The 27919-nt window shown below is 37.1% G+C and overlaps 1 protein-coding gene and 1 pseudogene across 3 annotated transcripts in view; both read left to right on the top strand.

The window, feature by feature from the left end:
* Positions 1-27919, top strand: part of GANC (glucosidase alpha, neutral C) — an 82292-nt gene that overhangs the window by 16590 nt on the left and 37783 nt on the right. For all 3 annotated transcript variants that reach the window (XM_045823639.1, XM_045823642.1, XM_045823641.1), the window contains exons 6-12: positions 3802-3984; positions 11751-11793; positions 19389-19446; positions 21028-21124; positions 22173-22353; positions 22583-22736; positions 26798-27033. In XM_045823639.1, coding sequence (XP_045679595.1) covers positions 3802-3984; positions 11751-11793; positions 19389-19446; positions 21028-21124; positions 22173-22353; positions 22583-22736; positions 26798-27033 — 952 coding nt within the window. The remainder of the gene's footprint in view (positions 1-3801; positions 3985-11750; positions 11794-19388; positions 19447-21027; positions 21125-22172; positions 22354-22582; positions 22737-26797; positions 27034-27919) is intronic.
* LOC123808795 lies at positions 14971-15352 on the top strand (annotated as a pseudogene).

Below are 27919 nucleotides of genomic sequence, written 5' to 3' on the forward strand. Positions count from 1 at the left end.
ATTACTACCAGTAGTAAACTGAAATAAATTGCCTATTAAAAGTACAGCCCTGGCAGACCAAGTGGTGGGACCATAACATAGCATGATTGTCACACAGAATTAAAAATCTCAGGTGGCCTGGCTACTATGAAGAATTTAAGAAAGAAAACAGCAGTCTCAGGACTTAAAATTCTTAGCTCAAAGCATTGTCAGAAACCTAATAGGTTCCTGTGACAATCTAAAGTCTCTCATATCTGTTGTAGCTACACAGTGCTTGTAGTTGAAAATAAGATACGTTTTTGATTCCATGATTTGCTGTAAAAGACCATAAAGTTGAATTCACAGTCTCATCAGGTCTGTGAATTTAGGGTATTAACTGGGAAAAAGTAAATCCCCTCAAAATTGAATAGCAACATTTGGATAACTCTGAATACAAACCTCAAAATGCCACTGAGCCTCCCATTTTGGCAGAAGTAGCTCTCTCTTCTCTGTCTGATAAAGCTGATCCTCCCTTGCTTGGGCATTCTGTGTTGACCTCACCTAAGATATACCATACTAGGGGGTTCCAATGCTCTTTGCGTCTCACCCCCGCCACCCTTCACTGCTTCCAGACCCCCTGTCAGAGTCCAGTATGCCTAGGGAGCCAATTACAGTCAACTCCAGGAGGAGAAGGCTCATACACCTCACCTAAAGAATTTTAGGATTTTATTTTATTTTTTATTGTTTTTATTGTTGTTCAAGTACAGTTGTCTGCATTTTCTCCCGCCACTTCCCCCACCCCAGTCATTCCCACCTCCCTCCCCTGATCCCACTCTGCCCCTTTGGTTTTGTCCATGTGTCCTTTACAGTTGTTCCTGAAAACGCTTCCCCCTTTTCCCCCTATTATCCCCTCCTGTCTGGTCACTATCAGTTTGTTCCTAATTTCAATGGTTCTTTGGGCATATTTTGCTCGCTTGTTTGTTTTGTTGATTAGGTTCCACTTAAAGGTGAGATCATATGGTGTTTCTCTTTCACCACCTGGATTATTTTACTTAGTATAATGCTCTCCAGTTCCATTCATGCTGTTGCAGAGGGTAGGAGCTCCTCCTTTCTTTCTGCTGCACAGTATTCCACTGTGTAAATGTACCACAGTTTTTTGATCCATTCACTTACTGATAGACACTTAGGTTGCTTCCAGCACTTGGCTATTATAAATTGTGCTGCTATGACCATTGGGGTGCATAGATTCTTTTGGATTGATATTTCAGGGTTCTTAGGATATAATCCCAGCAGTGCAATTGCCAGGGCAAAAGGCAGTTCCATTTTCAGTTTTTAGAGCAAATGCCATACTGTTTTCCACAGTGGCTTCACCAGTCTTCAGTCCCACCAACAGTGCACTAGGGTTCCTTTTTCTCCCCATCCTCTCCAACACTTGTTTGTTGATTGGTTTATGATGGCCATTTTCACCGGTGTGAAGTTGCATCTCATTGTGGTTTTAATTTGCATCTCTCTGATGGCAAGTAATGCTGAGAATCTTTTCATATGTCTATGGGCCATCCCTGTATGTCCTCCTTAGAGAAGTGTCTGTTCAGGTCTTTTGCCCATTTTTTAATTGGGTTGTTTGTCTTCCTGGAGTGGACTCATGTACATTCTTTTTATACTTTGGAGATCAAACCCTTGTCCGAGATATCATTGGCAAATATGTTTTCCCATACAGTTGGTTTTCTTTTCATTTTAATGCTGTTTTCTTTAGCCATGCAGAAGCTTTTTATTTTGATGATATCCCATTTGTTTAATCTTTCCTTTATGTCCCTTGCTCTAGGGGACATATCCAAAGGATCTCCTATCTCTTCTTTATGTGTTGGTACTTAAAAAAATGTTTTTTAATTAAAAAAATCTTTTATTTGTTTATTTTTAGAGAGAGGGGAAAGGAGGAAGAAAGAGGGGGAGAGAAACATCAAAGTGCAGTTGCCTCTTGTGTATCCGTAACTGGGGACCTGGCCTGCAACCCAGTCCTGTGCCCTGACTGGGAATCAAACCAGCAGCCCCTTGGTTTGCAGGCCAGCACTCAATCCACTGAACCACACCAGCCAGGACAAATTTTAAGACTTTAAATTGGCAAAATATAAAATATTGGAAATGATTTCTCAGGGATTCTTAGACCAAAGGAAGGAACATAATTTTAACATCACACTAAATTTATTTACATGGCCACATCTAGATTTGGTATATTAGCTGGGAGTGGTTCTAATTATTTGCTTGTTTGGTTACCCATATTCTGTATCCAGCTATGTTGAACTCTACAGAATGAAGCTGAGATACCAGAAACTGACACATTGTATAAGAAATGATCCAAAAACTTAGTGATATAAAGATGTTGAAGTGGACATATTATATGCAAACAGCTCATCTAGCCCCTAATTCTGTTCTCCAAGAGGATCCAGAAGATACCCCCTTCATAGAGAAATACATTGGTGAGAGGACACTTGGAAAACACTGTAGTGTGTGAACATATTTTCAAGCTAGAGATAATGGTGGGAAATAATGCCATAAAAATGGGCTCTGCAATTTCAGTGGAGATGATGAAACTCCAGATAGCAGAGAGCAGCATTTAGTTGTAAGAGACAAGGTGGACATGTTTTCATAATGTGTGGTAGGGCTTTAATGGTTAAAACCTCAGGGCAGTGAACTATAATATCAAGGGTATGTTTAACTGAAATAAATGGACTGATGTCCTACTTGATGGAATAATTAAAAGCATTCTATTTATGTTTGATGAACAGTGTGTCTCAAACAATTCCAAATAAAGTTAGTTTCTAGAACCCAAGCATCTTGCTTGAAGGGGAGGCCTAGAATTAATGGACAAGGATATTGTAAGGATATAATAAGAACAAACTTACCCTCCTAACCTTCCCTAAAGAGGTTATGACTATTTACTGGGGTTGACTATGCACCAGAGAAAGAAATACCTGCCTTGGTTTGTGTGGCTCAGTGGACTGAGTGCTGGCCTGCAAACTGCAAGGTCATTGGTTTGATTCCCAGTCAGGGCACATGCCTGGGTTTTGGGCCAGGTTCTCAGTTGGGGGTGCACATGAGGCAATTGATCAGTGTTTCTCTTTTTCTCCCTCCCTTCCCCTCTCTCTAAAAACAAACAAATAAAATCTTTTTAAAAAGGAAGGAAAGAAATGTTAACCTTCTAGGGACTTTAAATGCAGCCTCTGGGTTTATATAGATTCTGGTGATCCAAAACATCTTAACAGTCTACACTTCAAATTAGGGTCTGAGGGAAGTTGGGTAATAAATAGATAAACAAAAGTTTGACCTGGCTCCGTCTCACAGTGGACTCAGGGGATCAATAACCCAATCTGTGTTATTTCCTCAGTTTCTGAGTACATGTTGGAATGAGAAAGAAAAGCAAAGTGTTTAGATTCTATGCACCAGTGTTACTCAACTATCTAGACCAAGGTAACCATAGCTAACATTATTTAGTGCTTACTATGTGCCAGGCACTGTGCCAAGTGCTTTTCCTGCATGATCTCATTTCATTCTCTCAAAAAATTCTATTTATTCTTGCTTTTCTTATTTCCACTTTACAGATGAGGAAATTGAGAAGTAGAAAGATTGATTCACTTGTCCAAAGTTATACACCTAGTGCATGGTGGAGCTAGGTTCAATCCAGGCTCTCTGACACCAAAGCCCATGCCTCTGTTTTGGCTCTCCATTGCCTTATCCATGCTGTGTCACATGAATATTGATTTACTAATTAATGAATTTGAATTGAGACTTGAATTGAGTCATGTAAATCTATAGCAATTTGTTTTTCTCTTCCTGCCTTTTTTCTAGGCTGATTTCATGCTCAGGGGATGCAGGCAGTCTGGTACTGGCAGATGGAAAAGGAGATCTAAAGTGTCATATCATGGCAAACCCATTCAAGGTAGACTTGGTGTCTGAACAAGAGGTTGTGATCAGCATAAACTCCCTGGGCCAATTGTACTTTGAGCACCTGCAGATTCCCCTCAAGCAAAGGTATTTTGTACATTACTTGACACATAAAGAATTTAAGAAAACTGATTGTGAATACAAGTTGCCTAAATCTATAATGTATCAACATAGAAAATTATTTTGCCTTATTTTGCCGACAATATTGTTCTGAGAAGTTTCATCTATTACCTATACAGGTGAATACAGGCTTGATGACAAGAATGATTCCCATGCTTTCACAAATGTGACACTCTGAACATATCTTGTGTGTTTACTGATGTCATTCTCAACCTTTTGCACCCTTCTTTTTTTAAATATATTTTTATTGATTATGCTATAACAGTTGTCCCAATTTTTACCCCTTTGCCCCCTCCATCCAGTGCCCCCCCCTTCCCTCCAGCTATCCCTCCACCTTAGTTCATATCCATGGGTCATACATATAAATCCTCTGGCTTCTCCACTTCCTATCTATTCTTAATATCCTCCTGTCTATTTTGTACCTACCAATATGTCCTTCTTAATCCCTGTACTTTCCCCCCAATCTTCCCCTTTCCCTTCCCAGCTGATAACCCTCCAAGTGATCTCCATATCTATGATCCTGTTCCTGTTCTGCTTGTTTGCTTTATTTGTCTTTTTTTAGATTCAGTTGTTGATAGTTGTGAATTTGTTGCCATTTTAATGTTCATAGTTTTGATCTTCTCCTTTTTCTTAAATAAGTCCCTTTAACATTTCATGTAATAATGGTTTGGTAATGATGAATTCCTTTAGCTTTACCTCGTCTGGGAAGCATTTTATCTGCTCTTCCATTCTAAATTATAGCTTTGCTAGATAGAGTAATCTAAGTTTTAGATTAGGTCCTTACTTTCCTTCACTTTGAGTACTACTTGCCAGTCCCATCTAGCCTGTAAGGTTTCTTTTGAGACATCAGCTGACAGTCTTATGGAAACCCTTTTGTAGGTAACTTGCTGATTTCCTCCTGCTGCTTTTAAGATTTTCTCTTTGTCTTTAAACTTTGGCATTTTAATTATGATGTGTCTTGTTGTGGTCCTCTTTGGGTCCAACTTGTTTGGGATTCTCTGTGCTTCCTATATTTGTATGTCCATTTCCTTAACCAAATTAGGGAAGTTTTCTTTCATTATTTTTTCAAATAAGTTTCAAATTTCTTGCTCTTCCTCTTCTTCTGGCGTCCCTATGATTTGGATGTTGGTATGTTTGGAGATGTCTCAGAGGCACCTTATACTCTCCTTGTTTTTTGTTTTTTGTTTTTAGTTCTTTTTTCTTCTTGCTGTTCTAGTTAAATAATTATTTCTTCCTTATGTTTCAAACTGTTGATTTGAACCCAGCTTCATCCCTTCCACTGTTTGTTTCCTGTAGATTTTTCTTTATTTCACTTAGTGTAACCTTCATTTCTTCCTGGGTCTTTTTTATTTTTTTGCTATACTGAATGAGTTCTTTGATTATACTGATCACCAGTGTTTTGAACTCCACATCTGATAGGCTGGTTATCTTCATTTCATGTAGTTCCTCTTGTGGGGTTTTGTTCTGTTGTTTCCTTTGGGCCATATTTCTTTGTTTCCTTAATTTGGCAGCCTCCCTATATTTGTTTCTGTGTATTAGGTAGAGCTGCTTTGACTCACTGTCTTAGTAGCCTGGCCTATTGTAGAAAAGACACCTGTAAATTATGTGGGGCAGAGCCTTAGATAATTGCCAGGGTGGGGCAACCCACTTCACTGCTTCGCAGCTCTGTGTGTGTATGTTTGGGGGGGGGGGGGTGGAGACAGACTCGGAGAGGAAACAATGCCACTGCCTGCCTTCTGGAGGTTTGCCTGGCACTCACCCTGTGAGACTGTGGCCCTTCCAGCTGTTGCCCTGGTGCTGAATTCCAGAGGGGGTGGACCTATGTACATTTTAAGTCTGTGTCAGCCCTTTAATCCGAGTCTCTTGAAAATCTAGAAGTTTCTTCTGACACCCCAACCCCCACTGGTTTTTGCAGCCAGAAGTTATGGGGATTTATCTTCCTGGCACTGGAACCCCCATCTGGCCTGGGGCTGGGATCACTCACTCCCAAGGTATCCCTCCTGAATTTCTTAAAGATTTTATTTATTTATTTTTAGAGAGAGGGGAAAGGGGGGAGAAGAAAAGGGAGAGAAACATCGACTTGTGGGAGATAAATCAATCAGTTACCTCTCACATACCCTCAACTGGGGACCTGGCCCGCAACTCAGGCATGTGCCCTGACTGGGTATCAAAACAGCAGTTTGCAGGCCAGTTCTCAATCCACTGAGCCATGCCAGTCAGGGCCCCTTCCCACATTTATCCACCCACACTTCTCTGCCCATCTTTGCCTGTCTCCACATCTCCGCCCTTCCTATCTGTCTGGATGACTGTGGCTTCTTTAAATCCTTATTTGTCAAACTTCCATACAGTTTGATTTTCTGATGGTTCTGGATGTTATTTGTTTTGAGGTCTAGTTGTAATTCTTTCTGTTGTTGTTTGAGGAGGTGAAATATGTTTACCTACACCTCCATCTTAACCAGAAATCCATCTTCTTCCTTTCCCTCCTCCCAACAACTCCCCTCCACACCCTTCTAAAAAATACTGTTAACTTGATAAGTGTTAATGTGAACTAACATGTCTTGAGAATGTCACTTTACCCCATATAATAACATGAGTTACCCTAGACTTGTCTGAGAAAAGTTAAATATAAAGACACATGATTAAAAGTAAAGAAATGGAGGAAGATATACCATGCTAACACTAGTCAAGACAAGGTAAGAGTAGTTATATTAATCTCAGAATGACCAAACTTCAGAACAAGGGAAATTATCAGGGATAAAGAAGAGTATTACATAATGATAAAGGGGTCAATTCTTTTAGAAGACACACTAGTCCTTAATGTTGTTGTGCCTAACAATAGAACCTCAAAATACATGAGGCAAAACTGATAGAACTACAAGAAGAAATGGATGAATCCATTATTATAATCAGACACCTTAACACCCTTTCATCAGAAATGTATAGGTCCAACAGAGAGAAAATTAGTGTGAACATAATTGAATTCAACAGCAAACTCAATCAACTGAATATAATTGACATCTATAGATTTCTTCATTCAATGACAGCAGATTATACATTCTTCTCAAGCTCACATGGAACATTCACCAAGATAGACCATATTTTGGGTCATAAAATATACCCTGACATATAGAAATCATACAGTGCTGACTCTCAGACCACAATGGAATTAAATTAGAAATAAATAGCAGGAAGCTGGAAAGTTCCAAAATACTTGAAGATTAAACAACACACTTCTAAATAACAGAGGTCAAAGAAGAAATCTCCTAAAATTTTAAAAAATATTATGAACTAAATGAAGATAAAACTTATCAAAATGTGTGGGATGTAGCAAAAGCAATGCCTAGAGCGCATTTTTAGCTTTGAATGCATATATTAGAAGAAAAAAATCTAAAATCAATAATCTAAGCTCCCATTTTAGGAAATTAGAAAAAGAAGAACATGTTAAGTAATAACTAGAAGCAAAATAATATTAAAAATTAAAGCAGAAATCAAATTGAAAACAGGAAATCAGAAGAAAACATAAACACAACCAAAAGTGTTTCTTTAAAAAGATCAATAAAATCAATAAGCCTTTACTCAGGCAACAAAACAGAGAGAAGACAAAAATTACTAACGTCAGAATGAAAGAAAGGATATCACTATATTTCCTTTGGAATTAAGATAATAAAAGAATTTTATGGACTACTCTGTGCCCATAAATGTGATGACTTGGATGAAACAGACCAATTCCTTAAAAGATACAATCTGCTAAAACTCTCATAAGAAATAGACAATGTGAATAGGCCTATAATTGAATCAATAATTAACAACCCTCCAAAAAAGAAAGTACTAGGCCCAGATGGGTTCACTGGTGAATTTTACCAAACACGGAAAATATTAGGCCACTTCTCCAAATCTCTTCTAGAAAATAGATGAAAAGGGAATTCTTCCTTATTCATTTATGAGGCCATTATCTAATATCAAAAAACTACCAAAAAGCATTACAAGAAAATTCATGAGCATAAATGCAAAAATATTCAACAAAATATTAGCAAATTCAATCCAACGATTTATAAAAAGAATCATATACCACAACAAACTTGGATTTACTCCAGGCATGAAAAGCTTAACATTCAAAAATCAACTAATGTAATTGGTCACATCAAGAACCTAAAGAGGAAAAATCACATGATCATATCAATAGATGCAGGAAGAGCATTTGACAAAATACGACATTCACGCATGATATAAACTCAACAAACTAGGAATAGAAGGTAACTTCTTCATTTTGGTAAAGAACATCTACCCAAATCCTGTAGCTACTATATACTTAACGGTAAGACAAATCTTTTTCACTAAGTTTAGAAACAAAGCAAAGATGTCCCTTTCATCACCACTTTCCAGTATTGTACTGGAAGTCCTAGGTAATGCAATAAGACAAGAAAAGGAAATTAAAGTTATATACAATGGGGAGGAAGAGATAAAACCTTTTGTTCACAGATGGCACGACTGTCTATGTGGAAAATCCAAAACTGGCATGCACACACACAAAAAACTTGTTATAATAAACAGTTATAACAAGACTGCAGGGTATGAAGTTAACAGATAAAAGTCAGTTGCTTTCCTATATACCAGTAATGATCAAGTGGAATTTGAAATTAAAATTCCACATTTACATTAGCACCCCCAAAATGAAATATTTAGGTATACATCTAACAAAATATGTACAAGATCTATATGAGAAAAACTACAAAATTCTAATGAAAGCAATCAAAGAAGAACTAAATAAGTGAGGAGATATTCCATGTCCATGGACAGGGAGACTCAATATTATCAAATGTCAGTTCTTCCCAATTTGGTCTAGAGATTCAATTCAATCCCAGTCAAAATCACAGAAAATTATTTTGTGGGTGTTGACAAACCAATTCTGTGGTTTATATGAAGAGGCAGAAGACCCAGAATACCAAGTCACTGTTGAAAGAGAACTAAGTTGGAGGATTGACACTATGCTACTTCAAGACTTAATATAAAACTGTAATCAAGACAGTGTGGTATTAGTGAGTGAACAGACAAATAGATCAATGGAACAAAATAGAGAGCCCAAAAATAGACCCACATAAATATAGTGAACTGATTTTTTACTGAGGAGCAAAGGCAATACAATGGAGCAAAGATATCCTTTCCAACAAAAAGTCTGGAATGACTAGACATTCATATGCAAAAAAAATGAATCTAAACACAGACCTTATATTTTTCACAAAAGTAAACTCAAAATGGATATTAGATCTAAACATAAAATGCAAAACTATAAACCCCCTAGAAGATAACATAGGGGAAAACCTAGATGACCATGGGTATGGCAACATTTTATATATATATATCACCAAGGGCATGATCTCTGAAAGAAATAAATGATAAGTTGGGCTTTATCAAAATTAAAAACTATTGCTAAGTGGAAAACAATGTCAAGAAAATGAGAGGACAAGCCACAGCCTGGGAGGGAATATTTGCAAAAGACACAGCTGATAAAGGACCGCTATCCAAAATATACAAAGAACTTTTAAAATTCAGTGATAAGAAACTGGATACTTAATTTAAAAATTAGTAAAAGACCTGAACAGATACCTCACCAAAGAAGGTATATGCATGGCAAGTAAGCATATGAAGAGATGTTCAATATCTTATGTCATTGGGGAATTACAAATTAAAAAAGATACCACTACAGTTTACTAGAATGGCCAAAATTCAAAACACTTGACAACAAAATGCTGGTGAGGATGTGGAACAATAAGAAGTCATATTCATGCTGGTGGGAATGCAAAATGACAGTCACTTTGGAAGACAGTTTGCTTCTTATAAAACTAACCATGCTTTCATGATACAATCCAGCAATGTTTTCCTTGGTATTTACCCAAAGGGGAGCTGAAAACTTATGTCCACACAAAACCCACATATGATGCTTGTGGCAGCCTTATTCATAACTGCCAAAACTTGGAAGTGACCAAGATATCCTTCAGTAGGCCAATAAATAAATAAATGGTTACATCCAGACAATGGGATATTATTTAGCACCTAAAAGAAATCAACTACTAAGCCATGAAAAGACAGAAAGGAAACTTAAGTAAAAGAAGCCAATATGAAAAAGACTACACGTATACAGCCATTTTAGTTTCAACTATATAAAATTCTGAAAAAGGCAAAACTATGGAAATAGTAAAAAGATTGATTAGTGCTTGCCAGGGGTTAAGGAGGAAGGAGGGATGGTTAGAATACAGGAGATTTTTAGGGCAGTGAAACTACACAGTATGATACTACAATGGTAAGTACATGTCATCATACATTTCCCGAAATGCACAGAATGTACAGTACCAAGAGTGAACCCTAATTAAACTATGGACCTTGGGTGATAATGCTATGTCAGTGTAGGTTCAGTGAATGTAACATATGGACCACTCAGGTGCAAGATATTGATAGGGGCAAGACTGTGGGAATGTGGGAATGGTAGGTATGTGGGAACTCTGTGCACTTTCTGATCAATTCGCTGTGAACCTAAAAGTGCTCTAAAAATAAAGTTTACTAATTTTAAAAAATTAAAAGGCAACATATCAGTTATTTTAAATTTTGCCACAGAATTTTAACCTATATAAGAAGTCAAAAGCTAACATGCATAATACAAAAAGAATATATACAAATCAATAAGAAAAACAACAACCAAATAAAAAATGGTGATACAAACTGTAGTACTGCATATTATATAATATGATGAATATCAAAATTTTGATAATGAGTTTAAAAAATTTTGTGATGTCACAAGAGAATATATACAGTGTATCTCTATTATATAAGCATTTTTTAAAGGCAAAACCAAGTGACATATGTTTTAGGATTCATACACTCATGGCAATACTGTAAAAAACAGCAAGAAAATGATGCACACAAAATCTAGTAAAGTGGTTACCTCTGAGGGGAGGTATGGAGGTAGATACATTTGAAAAGAGGTACACAGGAACTCCAAAGGAACAAGTCATTTCTGTTGCTTATGCTTACTGGTGGGTTCATAGTTGTTCCCTTCAGTAATATTCTCTAAAGTCTGTTTATGCATTATATACTCTTCTATATGAATGCTGTATGTTGTACTAAAGAAAAAATTAATGTATAATGAATAGGTAATTCACAGAAGAAATAGAAATACCATTTAACATATAAAAAGGTAGTCTACATTATTAATGATAGAAATTCAAATTGAAATACATTATCTTTTCTAAAAGTTTAGATTGGCAAAGGTTTAAGAAATCCATGAAGTTCAGTACTGTGAAGAATAAGGGAGAAATGAGCACTCAACTATATAGGTGATAGAGTAAGTTGTCACTGTCATTTTGGAAGGCAGTGCATCTTGCTGCTCTGTACTACAGTAGCTAACACTGGGTGAGGGGAGCTGCGTTCTAGCTTATGTTTGCTTAAATACTGTGAGCATGTATTACATTTATAATAAAAAGCTGATGGAGGTATTTTTTAAAAGTTAAGAAAATTCAAATATATCTATGTTTGTATAAGAAATCAAGCTATTGGATTAATGTTCATCATAAATGTTCCATTTCAAAAGCTTATTTTTTATTTTTATACTAAAGTTATTTTTAATAAATTAAAGGATATAGTTTATAGAGTCTCAAAAGTTGTGTATGAAAATCTTTATCATCAAACAAAATTCTGTCAGTCTTGCCATGTGTGAAATAATTTTATTTATATTAAAACAGAGCTACCAGAGAAAAGGAGGATGCATCAGTCAACACCTCTCAGGTAACCTAGATTGAGCAATTTGTATTTTTTAAATCATTTTTACCTTCACCATCATTGTGTGGTGTATAATGTGTCCGGTTCTTCTCTTCTTCTACAGAGGGGTACTTGATAAATGCTCTACTATGTATAAATGGGACCACCTGTCTCTCTTGCTCATCTTATCTTCTTGTTGATTCTTTTATTCATTTGTTCACTCATGTATTTATTTGTTTTTTTATAAAACAGGTAATTCTTGAGTGACTGCTTTGTGCCAGCCACAGACACAAAAAGTACTAGGCAAGGGGAGTCAGCAGTTAATAAACAAATCCTGTGTCTTCATGAAACTTAGAATCTATTGGGAAAGACAGACACTAAACAATTGCAAGCCTGAGGAATGTTACAAAAGGGTGTTGTTATAGGAGACTGCAGCAATGAACTTGACCAAGATGAGGGTCAGGAAGGACCTCCTGAGGGAAATAATGTTAAAGCTGAAATTGATGTATGAGGATACAGTAGCTAGTCAAAAAGTTGGGAAAAGCACATTCCAACTAAAGGGAATTGCATATTTAAAGACCTTTAGGTACAAAGAAGCATATTTGAAGAAATTAAATGCATGCATGCAAACATACATAAATATATACTTACATACATATATACATATAACTTTTAGTAGGAGAAAGGACAGCAAAGGAAAGGTTGCTGTGTAAAAAGGCTGGAGAGATAGGCAGAGGCATTTCTGAGGAGAGTCTTGTAATAATTCTTTGATTGAGTAAATATTTGTTGAATGCCTGCTCTATGCCAGGTACTGTGCAAATGATTGGTAATATATCATTGAACAAGTCAAATTCCCCTATAATCATGCAGTTACTTACATTCTTCTAAGTCATGTTTACCTTTTAGACTTTAACCTAAGAGCAAAGGAAAACTATGGAAAGGTTTAAGGATGCAGAGATATATGTTCTGATTTCTGTTTTTATAAGATTACTTTGGCCAGATTATGGAGAAAGGACATTTTAGAAATCGCCTCATCCAAAGCCACATGTACCTTTAAAGAGGCCCTAAATGATGACATTTTTTCCAGTGCAATAAGGACTAATTCTTCCTTTTAAGAACTGATCCATACTGCTGAGTATGACAGAGAATGCTTTTTCACTTCAAACAGAGAAGATAAAAACAACTAAGACATAGTTTTGCCCAGTTTTGTGACAATATGTCAAATCATCTTTTGGGAGACCTCTAACTAAATAGGTTAGATAGTGGTTTTGAGTCATAGAACCCCTTGCAAGAATCTGATGAAAGCTGTGAGTCATCTCTATAGAAATTTTTTCCTATACTCTTAGAGGGAGTTCACAAACTCTAAAGCTCATCCATAGACCCTAGTATAATAATTCCTATATTAAGAATTTGGGTGTGGCTAAATAATGTTAGTAAACAGTGAATGGGTCAACAATGAGATCAAAGAAGAAATCAAAAGATACCTTGAGACAAATGAAAATGAACACACAATAAACCAAAACATATGGGACACAGCAAATGTAATGCTAACAGAGAAAGTCATAGCAATACAGGCCTGCCTCAAGAAACAAGAAAAAGGTCAAATAAACAATCTAACTTTACATCTAAAGGAACTAGAAAAAGAACCACAAAGCCCAAAGTGAATAGAAGGAAGGAAATAATAAAGGTTAGAGTGAAAAAAAAAAGACATAGAGACTAAAAAACAATAAAAAAGATCAGTGAAACAAAGAGCTGGTTCTTTGAAAAGATAAACAAGATTGATAAACCTTTAACCAGACTCATAAAGAGAAAAAGAGAGAGGACCCAAATAAATAAAATCAGAAATGAAAGAGGAGAAATAACTGACATCACAGAAATACAGAGATTGTAAGAAAATATTACAAACAACTATATGCCAACAAATTGGACAATGTGGTCAAAATGAGTAAATTCCTAGAAAGATATACTCTTCCAAAACTGGGTCAGGAAGAATCAGAAAATCTGAACAGACCAATTACAATGAAATCGAAGCAGTAATCAAAAAAATCCCAGCAAACAAAAGTTCTAGACCAGGTTGCCTCCAAAGATTTTACCAAACATTCCAAGAAGAATTAACACCTCTCCTTCTCAAACTATTCGCAAAAAAATTCAAGAGGAGGGAAGACTCCCAAGCTCTTTTTGTGAAGCTAGCATTATCCTAATTCCAAAACCAAATAAAGACACTACAAAGAAAGAAAATTATAGACCACTAGCCCTGATGAACATAAATGCAAAAATCTTCAACAAAATATTAGCAAACTGTATCTAGCAATGCATTAAAAAGATCATACACCATGATCAAGTGGGACTGATGCCTGGGATGCAAGGTTGTACAATATCTGCAAATCAATTAACATGATACACCACATAAACCAAATGAAGGATAAAAGTCACATGATCAGGCCAATAGACGCAGAAAAAGCATATGATAAAATTCAGCACCTGTTTATGATTTTTTTTAAAGTCAGCAAAGTGGGAATACAGGGAGCATACTTCACCATAATAAAGGCATTTCTCTTAAGATCTGGAAAAAAACAAGGGATGTCCACTATCACCACTCTTATTCAACATAGTAATGCAAGTCCTAGGCACAGCAGACAAGAGGAAGAGATAAAGGCATCAGAATTGAAAAGAAAAACATAAAACTGTTACTACTTGCTGATGACATGATATTGAATTATAGAGAACCCTAAAGACTGCACACCAAAAAACTACTAGAATTAATAAAATTATTCAGTAAAGTAGCTGGATACAAAATTAATATTCAGAAATAGGTGCATTTTTATATACAGCAGGGGGCAAAGGTAGGTTTACAGTTGTTCATATGAAAAATAATACAATTAATAAATAATAGTACAAGAAAAAACTCTGTGTTTCAGGTAGTCATAAATGTAAACCTTCTTTAGCACTACCCTGTACCAATAATGAACTAGCAGAAAGGGAAACTAAGAAAACAAACCCATTTAAATTGTACCCCCAAAATTAAGTAAAATACCTAGGACTAAACTTAATCAAGAAGTAAAAGACCTGTACTCAGAAAATTATAAGACACTGAAGAAAAAAATCAAAGATACAAATAAATGGAACCATATACCATGTTCATGGATAGGAAGAATTAACCTCATTAAAATGTCCATACTGCTCTTTCATCAAGGACCTGCCAAGATGGGCAGCTTTTGCACCAAGACCATGAAGAGAGCAGCCCAAAGCATCATCAAGAACTACTACACGCACCTGAGCAATGACTCCCACAACAGCAAGTGAATGTTTGTGCAAGGAGATTGCCATTATCCCCAGCAAGAAGCTCTGAAAAAATATAGCAGGCCATGTTACATATCTGATGAAGTGGATTCAGAGGGGCCATGGAAGAATTATCTCCATCAAACTGCAGGAATAGGAGAGAGAAAGGAGAGAGATTTATGTCCCTAGGTCTCAGCCCTGGATCAGGAGATCATTGAAGTTGATCCTGATGCCAAGGAAATGCTGAAGCTCTTGGACTTTTGGCAGTCTGTTCAACCTGCAAGTCACTCAGCCTACAGTTGGATGAATTTCAAATACCATGTGGAACCATTTGAATCTTTCTGCTATGCTGTAATATTATCAATAAACCACCGATAACCAAAAAAAGGTCCATGTTACCCAAAGTAATCTATAGAGTCAACACAATCCCTGTCAGAATACCACTGGCATATTTTGCAGAACTAGATCAAATAATACAGATATTAATATGAAACCACAAAAAAACACCCCAGATAGCCCCAGCAATATTGAGAAAGAAGAACAAAGGCAGGGGTATCCCAGTATCTGATATCAAACTATACTACAAGGCCATACTAACCAAAACAGCATAATACTGGCATAAAAACCCACACATAAATCAATGGAACAGAAGAGAGAGAGCCCAGAAATAAACCCACCTGATAGTGTCAATTAATATTTGACAAAGAAGCAAGAATATAAAGTGGGGTAAAGACATACTAGTCAATAAATGGTGCTGGGGAAATAGGAGAGATACTTGCAAAAAATAAAAATAAAACTAGACCACCATATACAGGAATAAATTCAAAATGGATTAAAGACCTAAATGAAGACTCAAAACCATAAATATTCTAGAAGAAAACATAGGCAGTAAAATGTTTGCCATTTCTCTTAGCTATATACTTTTTGTGATGTATCTCCTCGGGCAAGGGAAACAAAAAATAAACAAATGGGACTACACTAAACTAAAAAGTTTTTGCACAACAAAGAAAACCATAAAAAAATGAAGAGACGGCCTACAAAATGGGAGAACATATCTGCCAATGATGCATCCAATAAGGGGTTAATATCAAAATTTATAAAGAATTCATACTACTCAACACCCTTAAAAACAAACAATTCAATTAAAAATGGGCAGAGGATCTGAATAGACACTTCTCCAGAAAGGACATACAGATGGCCAATAGATGTGCAAAGGTGCTCTACATCACTAATTGTCAGAGACATGCAAATTAAAACCACAATGAGGTATTACCTCACACCTGTCAAAATGGCTATCACCAGTAAATCCACAAACAAGTGCTGGTAAGGATGCTGAGAAAAGGGAACCCTTGTGCACCGTTGGCGGAAATGCAGATTGGTGTAGCCACTGTGGAAAACAGTATGGAGTGTCCTCAAAAAATTAAAAGTGGATTGCCTTATGACCCAGCAATTCCACTTCTGGGGCTTTATACAAAAAAAAACCCCAAAACACCAAAACACTAATTCAAAAGAATATACACACCCCTGTGTTTATTGCAGTGTTATTTACAATAGTTCAGTTATAGAAGCAATCCAAGTGCCTATCAAAGGACAGTGGATAAAAAAGCTGTGGTACATAGTTGTATACTATGGACTATTACTCAGCCATTAAAAAGAATGAAATCATATTCTTTGGGACAGCATGGATGAAACTAAAGGGTATTATGTTCAGTGAAATTAGAGAAAGACAAACACCATATGATGTCACTGATATGTGGAATCTAAAGAACAAAATAAAACAAGCAAAATTGAAACAGTCTTATAGACACAGATAGAGAGCTGGTGGTTGCCACAGGGGTGGGGATTTCAGGGACTGAGTTTTCAAAAGATGGGAAGAGGGTTGAGGGGATCAGTGAAAAAGGTGAAGCAATTAAGAAGTACAAATCAGTAGTTGCAGAATAGTCACGGGGATGTAAAGTGCAGCAAAGGGAATATAGTCAATAATATTATAATAATTATGTATGGGTATTTGATTATTGGAGTGATCGTTTAATAAGTTATATAATGTCCAACCACTGGGTTATATACCTAAAACTAACATAATACTGTATGCAACTGTAATTGAAAAACAAAACATTATTTAAAACTAAATAAATGAAAAATATTATGCTGAGTAAAAAGAGAATTCACAAGAAAAACAGAATTCAGGTGTCATTTTTTTTAAAAAAGAGGCAAAGAGCTCAGTTTTTAAAAAGAAATATGCATTTCACACACACAATTTTTAATTACTTAATTGTTGTTCAATTACAGTTGTCTGCATTTTCTCCCCACCCCTCCCCCTAACCCCAGAGAAGTTCACCTCCCTCCCTTGGTTCCACCTTCCCCCTTGGTTTTGTCCAGGTGTTCTTTATAGTAGCTCCTGAAAACCCTTTTCCTCAGTGTCCCCTCCCCCCTCCTCTATGGCTATTGTTAGATTGTTCTTCATTTCAATGTCTCTGGTTATATTTTGTTTGCTTCTTTCTTTTGTTGATTATGTTCCAGTTAAAGGTGAGATCATATGGTATTTGTCCCTCATCACCTGGCTTATTTCACTTAGCATAATGCTCTCCAGTTCCATCCATGCTGTCGCAAAGGGTAGAAGCTCCTTTTTTCTCTCTGCTGCATAGAATTCCATTGTGTAAATGTACCATAGTTGTTTGATCCACTTATTTGCTGATGGGCACTTAGGTTCTTCCAGCACTTGGCTATTATAAATCGTGCTGCTGTGAACATTGGGGTGCATAGGTTCTTTTGGATTAGTGTTTCAGGGCTCTTAGGATATAATCTCAGCAGTGGAATTGCTTGGGTCAAAAGGCAGTTCCATTTTTAGTTTTCTGAGGAAATTCCATACTGTTTTCCACAGCGGTTTCAGTGGTTTTACCAGTCTGCAATCCCACCAGCAATGCACTAGGGTTCCCTTTTCTCCACAACCTCTCCAACACTTGTTTGTTGATTTATGATGGGCATTCTGGCCAGTGTGAGGTGGTATCTCATTGTGTTTTTAATTTTCATCTCTCTGATGGTTAGTGATGCTGAGCATCTTTTCAAATGTCTCCAGGCCCTCTGCATGTCCTCCTTGGAGAAGTGTCTGTTCATGCCTTTTGCCCATTTTTAACTGGGTTTTTTGTTTTCCTGGAGTGGAGTTGCACACACACAATTTTTTTTAAACTTTTTCACTCTACTAGAGGATAGGAAACTTTTGTAAAGCTGAAAAAGTTCATAACTCTAGATCAAGAGATTATGAACCTGAGTGGTTGCCATCCCAGTGGACTTCTCCAGCCAGCAACAGGGACATAGCTAACAGCTGGGCTAATTGAGGCAGGGGGAACGTGCCTCTGTCAACCAAAATCTTTACTTGGGCTCCAGAACAGTCCTCAGTTATTGATTCTAAATGTTTTGCCTCACATATTTACAAGAAAAATATCTTACATATGTAAAGACTGCATTTTTCAAAGTGCTTTCACATCATTTTGGCTTCTGTGAAGATATGTCAAATGGTGTGGCAGTTCCTCAAAAAATTAATCATAGAATTACAATATGATTCAGCAATTCCATTTATAAGTATATATTCAGAAGTAGAAGTCAGCATTCAAACAGATATCTGTATGCATATGTTCTTCATAGCAGCATTATCTACAGTAGCCAAAATGTGGAAGCAGTCTGGCAATCTGAGTGTCATTGACAGGTGAATGCATCCACAATATGTGGTACATACATACAGTGGAATATTATTCACCCTTAAAAGGAATAAATTCTGACACATGCTATAAATGAGTGAATCTTGAAAGCATTATACTACATGAAATAAGCCGGACACAAAAGGACAAATACTGTATTGTTCCACTTACATGAAATATCTAGAGTAGTAAGACTCATAGAGACAGGAAATAGAATAGGAGTTGCCAGGATTTGGCGGGGGTGGAGTGGTGGCAGGAAGAATGGGGAGGTACTGTTTAATGAGTACAGAGGTTCAGTTTGGAAAGACATAAAAGTACTAGAGATGGATGGTGATGATGATTGCACAACAATGTGAATATTTAATGCTACTTAAAGTGGTTAAAATGATAAGTTTTATTATGTGCATTTTACCACAATAAAAAATATATTCATGTCAGCTAAAGTTCTTAAGGATAATTATTGACATTTATATAGGATACAGATCTAATTTGTTAAATATACTGACATTACAAACTGGTCTTAAAAGATGAACTCATTTTTTCAGCCTAATTTTTTACTAATCCAAATAAAATGTACTATCATGGTAATCAAATTTGTTGCAATGTATAAGCTTAATTTGCTCCCCCTTTTTCTGTGTGTGCCAACAGGAAAATCTGGGCCTGTGGGAGGAGAAATTCAGAAAATTTGTGGATGTCAAAGTTAATGGTAAAGTTGAAACTGGTATAGTGCTAAAACAGATCTTTCCAAAATACTAAATATCTCTATCCAAAGTCCCTGGATCTTTGGTATCTAAACAAGTAACTTCTGTAAGATGAACAGAAATCTCAGATTTAAGTCCCCTGTTTTTCAATAATGCCTTGCAACCAAGAAATAATTATTATATTTCTTTTGTGGGATGTGTAAAAGAAGTATCAGCCTCACAGAGGGGCCTAGATCAACACACTGTTTGCACTATCCAGTATTTCAGATAGCTGCAAATTCCACATTCTGTTTTTATGAGAATCAAGTGATGAGAAAACAAGTTCTAGAGCTCATTAGCCCCAGCATTCCAAGCCAGTGGTTCTCAACTTTTTCTGGGCCTCCCCATCATTCACATGAGTATCACATGCCCATCTGTGACATTTCTCCTTGGGCTTAGTGAGGGGTGTACGTATGTGTAGCTAGTATCTTTATGAGGTACCTTTCAGATACTTGGGGCTTATGTAGTTGGAAGAAATACATTCTTCCTTCATCCTCCCTACTCTATAGAATGACAGACCCTCCCTAATTCCTTGAGAATCCTTCTTCTAGCATATAAAACTATAGCTTAGTATTGGATCAGAACTGACAACATGCCCAACATTTATAAGCAAGGGGACCCTCAGACTTCTTTCTGTAACGTAATCCTTATCTTTTCTATGGCACCTTCATTCCAAAAACTCCTTCAAATAAGAATCATTGGAGGTCAAATACTTTAACCTAAGTATGAGTTTAAGGCTATGTGATCTCTCCAGTTGCTTTCATTTTTCCATATCTCTAAAATAATTGTTAAATAAAGGACTTCGTCTGATTAAAGGAAATTTATATGTTTACGATCACAGGGTATTTTGAGGAGCCAGAATATAGTATAGTCCCTGGACACAGTAAAAATAAACAATCAGGCAGAAGACACCCACTCTTTCATCTGACAAAGATTAAAATTGCTCATGCCCTTTGCTTCCTAAAAGAAAGAGTGTATATTTTAGAAAAGTTTAAATTAAAAAAATCTAAAACTTTGTAGCCATATTTTACCGATAGAAAAGCTATTTACTATAAATGAGGACACAACCCTGGCTGGTGTGGCTCAGCAGATTGAGCGCCAGACTGCAAATCAAAGGGTCACTGGTTTGATTCCCAATCAGGATACATGCCGGGGTTGTGGGCCAGGTCCTCAGTAGAGGGCACATGAGAGACAACCACATAGTGATGTTTTTCTCCCTCTCTTTTCTCCCTCACTTCCCCACTCTAAAAATAAATAAATGAAATAATAAATAAATTAATAAATAAATAAATAAATACAAAGAGAGATTCCACACATAGTTAGGTGAACATAATAAGTGACCAGAACTTTGCCTTTTGCATTTTTGTAGCCCCACAGTACCTGAATATAGCATCTTACAGAGATGCTGATGCACATGGGATTTACTGATTGATCAGGGAAAGCTCAGATCTCTAGATCTCTAGTCATCTTGCTACACTCATAATTAACTGAATTTCTTTCATTGATTGTCCCACTGCAAAACTCAGTCAGTATCCTGGTACCTGCAGGTCCTGCCTCCATCGGTTTGGATTTCTCCTTGCATGGATTTGAGCATCTCTATGGAATCCCACAACATGCAGAATCACACCAACTTAAAAATACTGGGTAAAGTGAAAACAAAAATTTTTATTGGAAAGGCAAATATGTGAGATGTCTGAACCAGTGCTAGCTAATATGTACCTGGCCTCTTCCTCCTTGATATTGCCTATAGATCTTTAAGAATCTTCTTTGAATGATCACTCAAAGCAGTGGTTTTCAATTTTTATTTTATTTTTGGCAAAAGTTAGGGAATTATAAAAAGTTAGAGAATTATAAAAAACTGTGGTGCTGAACCTAAAAATATAAAGGAAGTAAAAATATAGAACTGCTGTGGCTGAAATGGTGGGGAGGTTCTCTTTACACTACTTCCTGGGTTTTGCTTTCACCTCTCAAGGTCTTTCTGTGAAACCCTGGGTGAATGCACTGTGAAAAACATTGACCTAGTAAAAGGCTTTTACCAAAAATGACAGTGAGCCAGATAGTGGAAAAGTGTGGCATTTCATATCACCCTCGAGTCCCTCAGAGAGATCATTCAGACTAACACTACTGACAAATAAATGCTTGAGGCATAGGACTACCCTGAAGCAAAACCAACGAGAAACAGAGTCTGATCGAATTTTCCAGGTGCAGATGCTGTTTACAAGACGGAAGCATAGTGACAAATGCCTCAGAGACTGTGCTGTTCTCACACCAGCCTGAGCTCTGTGCTCCCTTCCCCAATTCAGGTCCTGATTTTTTCCCTACTCAGCACTGTGTCAGCATGTTAAGACAGTATCATTTTGTTTAAGCAACAGAGAAATACTCACAAAATTTGTCAAAGACACATATTGTGTTGTGTGTGTTATTGTAGAGGATCCACAGGAAACAGTCTTAACCTCACAAGCAATATTCAGAAAAGATGAGAGCATGTATGTCAATTGTCAATTGAGAGATGAGCAAAAGAATCAAAGGAGAAGGATCCTAACCACCCAGGTTGGATCAGAAACTTTTAGGAAAGTGGTAAAGTTGAGCCTTGAAAGATGCATAGGATCCAAGTGCAGAGGCGAATGGAGCAATACTGTTCATTAAAAATATATTTGTGATAGGAATTGATAGTCCTTCTTGTGTGTTTCAGCGATGGGGATGCTTATCGTCTTTATAACCTGGATGTCTATGGATATAAAATACATAACAAAATGGGCATTTATGGTTCAGTACCTTATCTCTTGGCCCACAAACTGGGCAGGACTTTTGGCATTTTTTGGCTGAATTCCTCAGAAACACTGGTGGAGATCAACACAGAGCCTGCAGGAAAGGTAAGCTACAGACCATGGTTATGTATCACACTTAACAAAAGACTCAGAAATAGTAAGGTGTAGTCATAACTCTGGGCTTTGTAGTGGCAGTTCTCTGCCACCAGTCTTTGCAGTATAATCAGTGTAAGTTAATAACATAGCACACAAGGAACAGACTGTTACTCCCATACGGATGGCTGTTGTAGAGTAGAGGGCAATTTTTCAAACATTCATTCTATTTGTTTTCCAGGACACAGTGACCCAGATGGGCCCAGTTGCTGCCAAACAAAAGGACAGCTCTCGAACCGATGTACGTTGGATGTCAGAGAGTGGGATTATTGATGTTTTTCTGCTGACAGGGCCTACACCTTCGGATGTCTTCAAACAGTACTCGTCCCTTACAGGTACTTGCATGTGGAAGTGCCCACTATCCCATGTATCATAACTGTAAATTGATATTTATTGCACACCATATAGAATTCATAAACAACTTGCCCAAACTTTTTAAGAACCAAGCATTTCTTTTCTTACCCTCACTCCATCCAACTTGGTGAGAACTTGCCATTCTCTCATCCATAATACTTGCTCTCTGCCTTCTTTGGAGCCTTTAGCCCCTAGGCTTTCTCTACCTTTATCTCAGAGGACCAGTATCCCAGCCTTTTCTGTGTTCTCTTCGCTATTAAAATATACCACTGGCTTTAGCTCTAAAGCATTTTATCTTTAAAATGTATGACATTTCTGCACCTCAGTTGGTGCAGAAAAAGCATTTGACAAAATATAATACTATTTCATAATAAAAATACTCAGACTAAAAATAGAAGGAAACTTTCTCAACATGACAAAAAGCATTTATGAAAAATCCACAGCTAACATTTTATTTAATGGTGAAAGGCTGCAGGCATGCCCTAATTTCAGGAATAAGACAAGACTGCCCATTTTCGCCGCTGCTATTTAACATTATACTAGAAGTTCCAGCCAGAGCAATTACACTAGAAAAGAAATAAAAGGCATCCAAATTGGAAAGAAAGAAATACAATTATCTCTATTTGCAGATAGTATGATCCTGTATGTTTGAAAATCCAAAAGAATCCACACAAAAACTAATAGAGCTAATAAATAAATTTACCATAGTTGCAGGGTACAAGATCAACACACAAAATCTGTTGCATTTTTATACACCAGCAATGAACAATCTAAAAGAGAAATGAAAGAAATAATTTCATTTACAATACCACCCAAAAGAATAAAATACCTAGGAATAAATTTAACCAAGGAGGTGGAAGACTTGTATATTGAAAAATACAAAATATTCCTGAAAGGAATTAAAGAAGTCCCAAATAAATGGAAATATACCTCATGTTCATGCATTGGAAGACTTAATAGTGTTAATATGGCAATACTACTGAAAACAATCTATAGAGTCATTGTAATCCCTAGCAAAATTTCAGCAGCTATTTTTAAAGAAATGGAAAAGCTGATCTACAAAGTCACATGGAATTGCAAAGGACCCTGAATAGCCAAACAATCCCCGCAAAAAGAAAAAAAAGTTTGAGGACTCATACTTCCCACTTTTGAAAATTACTACAATGTTAAAGTCATCCAAATAGTATGGTACTGGCATATGAATAGACATATAGTCCAGTGGAAAAGGATTAAAGGCTAGGAGTAAACCCATACATCTCTGATCCAACTGATTTTCAACAAAGATTCTTGACCATTCAATAGGAAAAAAAATAGTCTCTTAAACATATACTACTGGAACAACTGGATATCCACTTGGAAAAGAATGAAGTTGGAACCTTACCTCACACCATACACAAAAGAGTAACTCAAAATGGATCTACATAAGTACAAGAGCTAATGACATAAAACTCTTAGGAGAAAATAGGCTTGACCTTGGATTTGGCAACAGCTTCTTAGATATGACAATAAAATCATGAGCAAAACAAGAAAAAAATGGATAAGTTGGACTTTGTTGAAATTTAAAAATTTTGAAGTGAAAAGGCAACCTACAGAATTGGAGAAATATTTGCAAATCATATATTTGATAAGGGCCTAGTATCCAGAGTATATAAGGAACTCTTACAGCTCAATAACAAAAGGACAACCCAATTCTAAAATGGACAAAGACTTAAATAGACACATTCATCCAAAGAAGATAAAGAAATGAATTACCAAGCATGTGAAAGATGCTCAACACCATTAGTCATTAGGAAAATGAAAAGTAATGTTATACCATTTCCTATGCTCTAAGATGGCTCTATCAAAACTGGAAAATAGTAAGTGTTGATAGGATATGGAGAAGTTAAAACCTCATACATTGCTGGAGGAATGTAAAATTGTTCAGCTGCTGTAGAAATAATTTGGCAGTTCCTCAAAAAGCTAAATATAGAATTACCATATTACCTAGTGTGATGGTTAATTTTATGTGTCAACTTGCCTAGGCCATGGTACCCAGATTAAACAACAGTCTAGATGTCACTATGAAAGTATATTTAGATGAGATTAACAGTTAAATCAGTTCGAGTAAAACAGGTTACTTGCCATAATGTAGATGTGTTTCATCTAATAATTTTAAAAAGTCTTAAGAGGAAAGGACTGAGGTACCCTAAAGGAATATCCAGATTGCCTTCATACCCAAGCTGCAACTTTAGTTCCTCCTTGGGTCTCCAGCCTATCAGCCAACCCGCCAAAATTCAGAGTTGCCAGCTGCCACAATTACATGAATCAGTTCCTTAAAATCAACCAATCATTCTCAGGTCTGTCTGGAAAAATTCCAGCCATTGTTGATATAACAAGAATAGTTTGCACAACATCGATGTAACCTGGCAGCCAAGGAGAGTGGCCTGGAATGCTCATGTGTTAACAGTGACAACCTCACTGGACTAGTCAGTGGGGTGGTAGATGCCCTTGAGTGAGCATGTGTACTGTGTAGCTGTCACATTGAAAATGACTGAGTGAGTAGAGCAATGAATCTGCATCAGATTTTGCATTAAGCCTGAACATTCCTCTGCAGAAACTATTCAGATGATTCAGAAGGCCATAGCTATGGGCAACTGGTGATTGGCAGCTTCATCACGACAAGTGTCTCAGCCCCACTACATTCTTCTCTTCCATTTTCCCTTTCTACTCTACAGATTTAATAATCTTTCTTCCCATTTTTGTCTATTTTCTGAGCAATTTTCTCAATTTTATCTTCTAGGCCTTCCACTTATGCTATCGTACTTCTAATTTCTAACAAACTGATTTCATTCCTTGTTTCTAATATCTTATATTTGTTCTATGCTATCTTAGTTTTATTTCATGGATATCATGTCTTTTATCATCTCCCTGGAGATACTAGTGTTAATGCTTTGATGTTTCCTTTCATTCCTTATATTGTCCTTTCTCAGAATTGTTTTATTCTATTTCTTTATATGAGTCCCCTCTAATTTTGGATGCTTTACTCAGATGGGTGACCCTTGGATATCCATAAGAATAAGGCTCTACCCTGGAAGTTCTGCATGCCTGATGAGTCTTACACTAGTGTTGGGAATGGGGGGAAGAATTCTCCTGTCTGTACCTATTCTGGCAGCAGGGATGAGGCCTTCTCATCAGTGGTCCCCTCACGAGCACTCCAGGGAGAACATCCCTGGCTTTGCTCAACACTTCTCCTGCTGGCTGCCTTCCAGAATTTTGTTCTCTTTGTTCTTGTGGCTTTGTTTTTTCTTTATTTTTTCCCTCCGATTTTAGTGGGACCTTAGAAGGGGGAAAAGATCATGTAAGTGGTTGACTAGAAGTTCTCCAAGTTATCAGTAAATGTTTTGATAATTTCCTGACAGTTCTTCCTGTCTTCATTCTCTCCCTTCAAGTCAGTCTCAACTCTGCTCCCTACTAATTTTTCTAAAACATGTATCTGCTAAGGCTACAACTTGCCAAACTTTAGCTAACTTCCCATAAGGGAAGATTTAGAATTCCTAGCCTGAACTATAGGGCCCTTTACAAACCAGTCCTCTCCAATTTCATCTTCTCACCACCTTGGAACATTTATTTTTTTCCTAAGCTTATCATGTTTCTCTGCTCTGTGTGTTTCCTATTTCCTGTGCCTAAAGCTCTATCCATTCTTCCTGTCTGGTGTACTCCTACTTATTCTTCAAAGTCCAAACCAAGTGTTATCACATCTTTGAGGCCTTTCAAGACTCCACACTTCACGGCAGGTTGAATTTATTAGCCTTTCTTATTTCCACAGCACTAGGCTGATACTTTTAACATAGCACTTATACCTCAGAGCAGAGCTGTTCATTCACATGCCCACCTCTTCAGCCAACTTGTCACTTTCTTGAGGGTAGGCATTATGCTCTCTTCTCCTGGATAGTCTAAGTACTAAGCTGGGAGCTTGGACCCTGTAGGCATTTAGGAAGTGTTTATCAAATGTAGAATTATCATTGTGGTGGTAGTTGGCCCCATTGCTGTCCTCCTTTTTTAGGCACACAAGCCATGCCCCCACTCTTTTCCTTGGGGTACCATCAGTGTCGCTGGAACTATGAAGATGAGCAGGATGTAAAGGCAGTGGATGCAGGATTTGATAAACATGACATTCCCTATGATGTCATGTGGCTGGACATAGAGCACACTGAGGGCAAAAGGTATTTCACCTGGGACAAGAAAAGATTTCCAAACCCCAAAAAGATGCAAGCGCTGCTCCAAAACAAAAAACGTAAGGTAAAATAAACCAACATTTCTGATCCTTTTAATTACAATCACTGTTTAAAACTTGCTTTGGCACATTTTTGGAGATTTATCTGATTTTTAAAATTTCCGTGAAAATAGTACCTTCAAATGTAACCGAAACTGTGATAACAGAAAAACAGGGGGGTAAGGTGGTGCCACCACCTGTCCCTTCCTTAGCTGTCTAGGTCTCCATAGAGATGAAGGGGCCTGGTATTCAGGCTCATTTGTTGTGGCACCTTGTAGTATTGTGATGGATCCCCCCAACCCATGCAAAATTTGGTTTTGGTGTCGATATTGATGAAATCACACTGGTATCAAGATTAATTAGTCACATAATATGAGCTGGGAAAGGACACTGGCTCAGCTTTTACCATGATTAGAGTTAGACTGGGGTGGATTCCTGTGCATGTGCCAGGGCTTGTGTGGGTTGAACTTTCTGCTGGCATCAAAGGAGGGAGCCTCAGGGCTTTCTTTGTCAACATGCACAGATGTAGGAAGGAAAGGTAAGGGGGAGTGGTCAGGCTTGAATGCTCTTAACAGTCCAGCAAAAAGAGAGTGGATTATTTTTATCCTTGCCCAAGGGCATTTTCAAATTGCTTTTTAGAGAGAGAGGAAGGGAGAGAGAGAAACATTAATGAGAGAGAAGCATCAATTGGTTGCCTCCTGTACATGCATGGACTAGGATTGATATGTGCTTGGACCAGGACTGAACCTGCAACCTAGATATGAGCCCTGACCAGGAATTGAACCCATGACCTTTAGGTTATGGATGCATTCCAACCAACTGAGCCATACTGGCTAGGGCCAGAGTTGACTTTCCAGTACCCCATTTTCCCCCGTATGCTTCCCTGATGGAGTCCACCTGTCGATCTGGCCA

The sequence above is a fragment of the Phyllostomus hastatus genome, unplaced genomic scaffold (assembly GCF_019186645.2).
Source record: "Phyllostomus hastatus isolate PE091 unplaced genomic scaffold, TTU_PhHast_1.1 phas_scaffold_501, whole genome shotgun sequence".
Taxonomy (NCBI): Eukaryota; Metazoa; Chordata; class Mammalia; order Chiroptera; family Phyllostomidae; genus Phyllostomus; species Phyllostomus hastatus.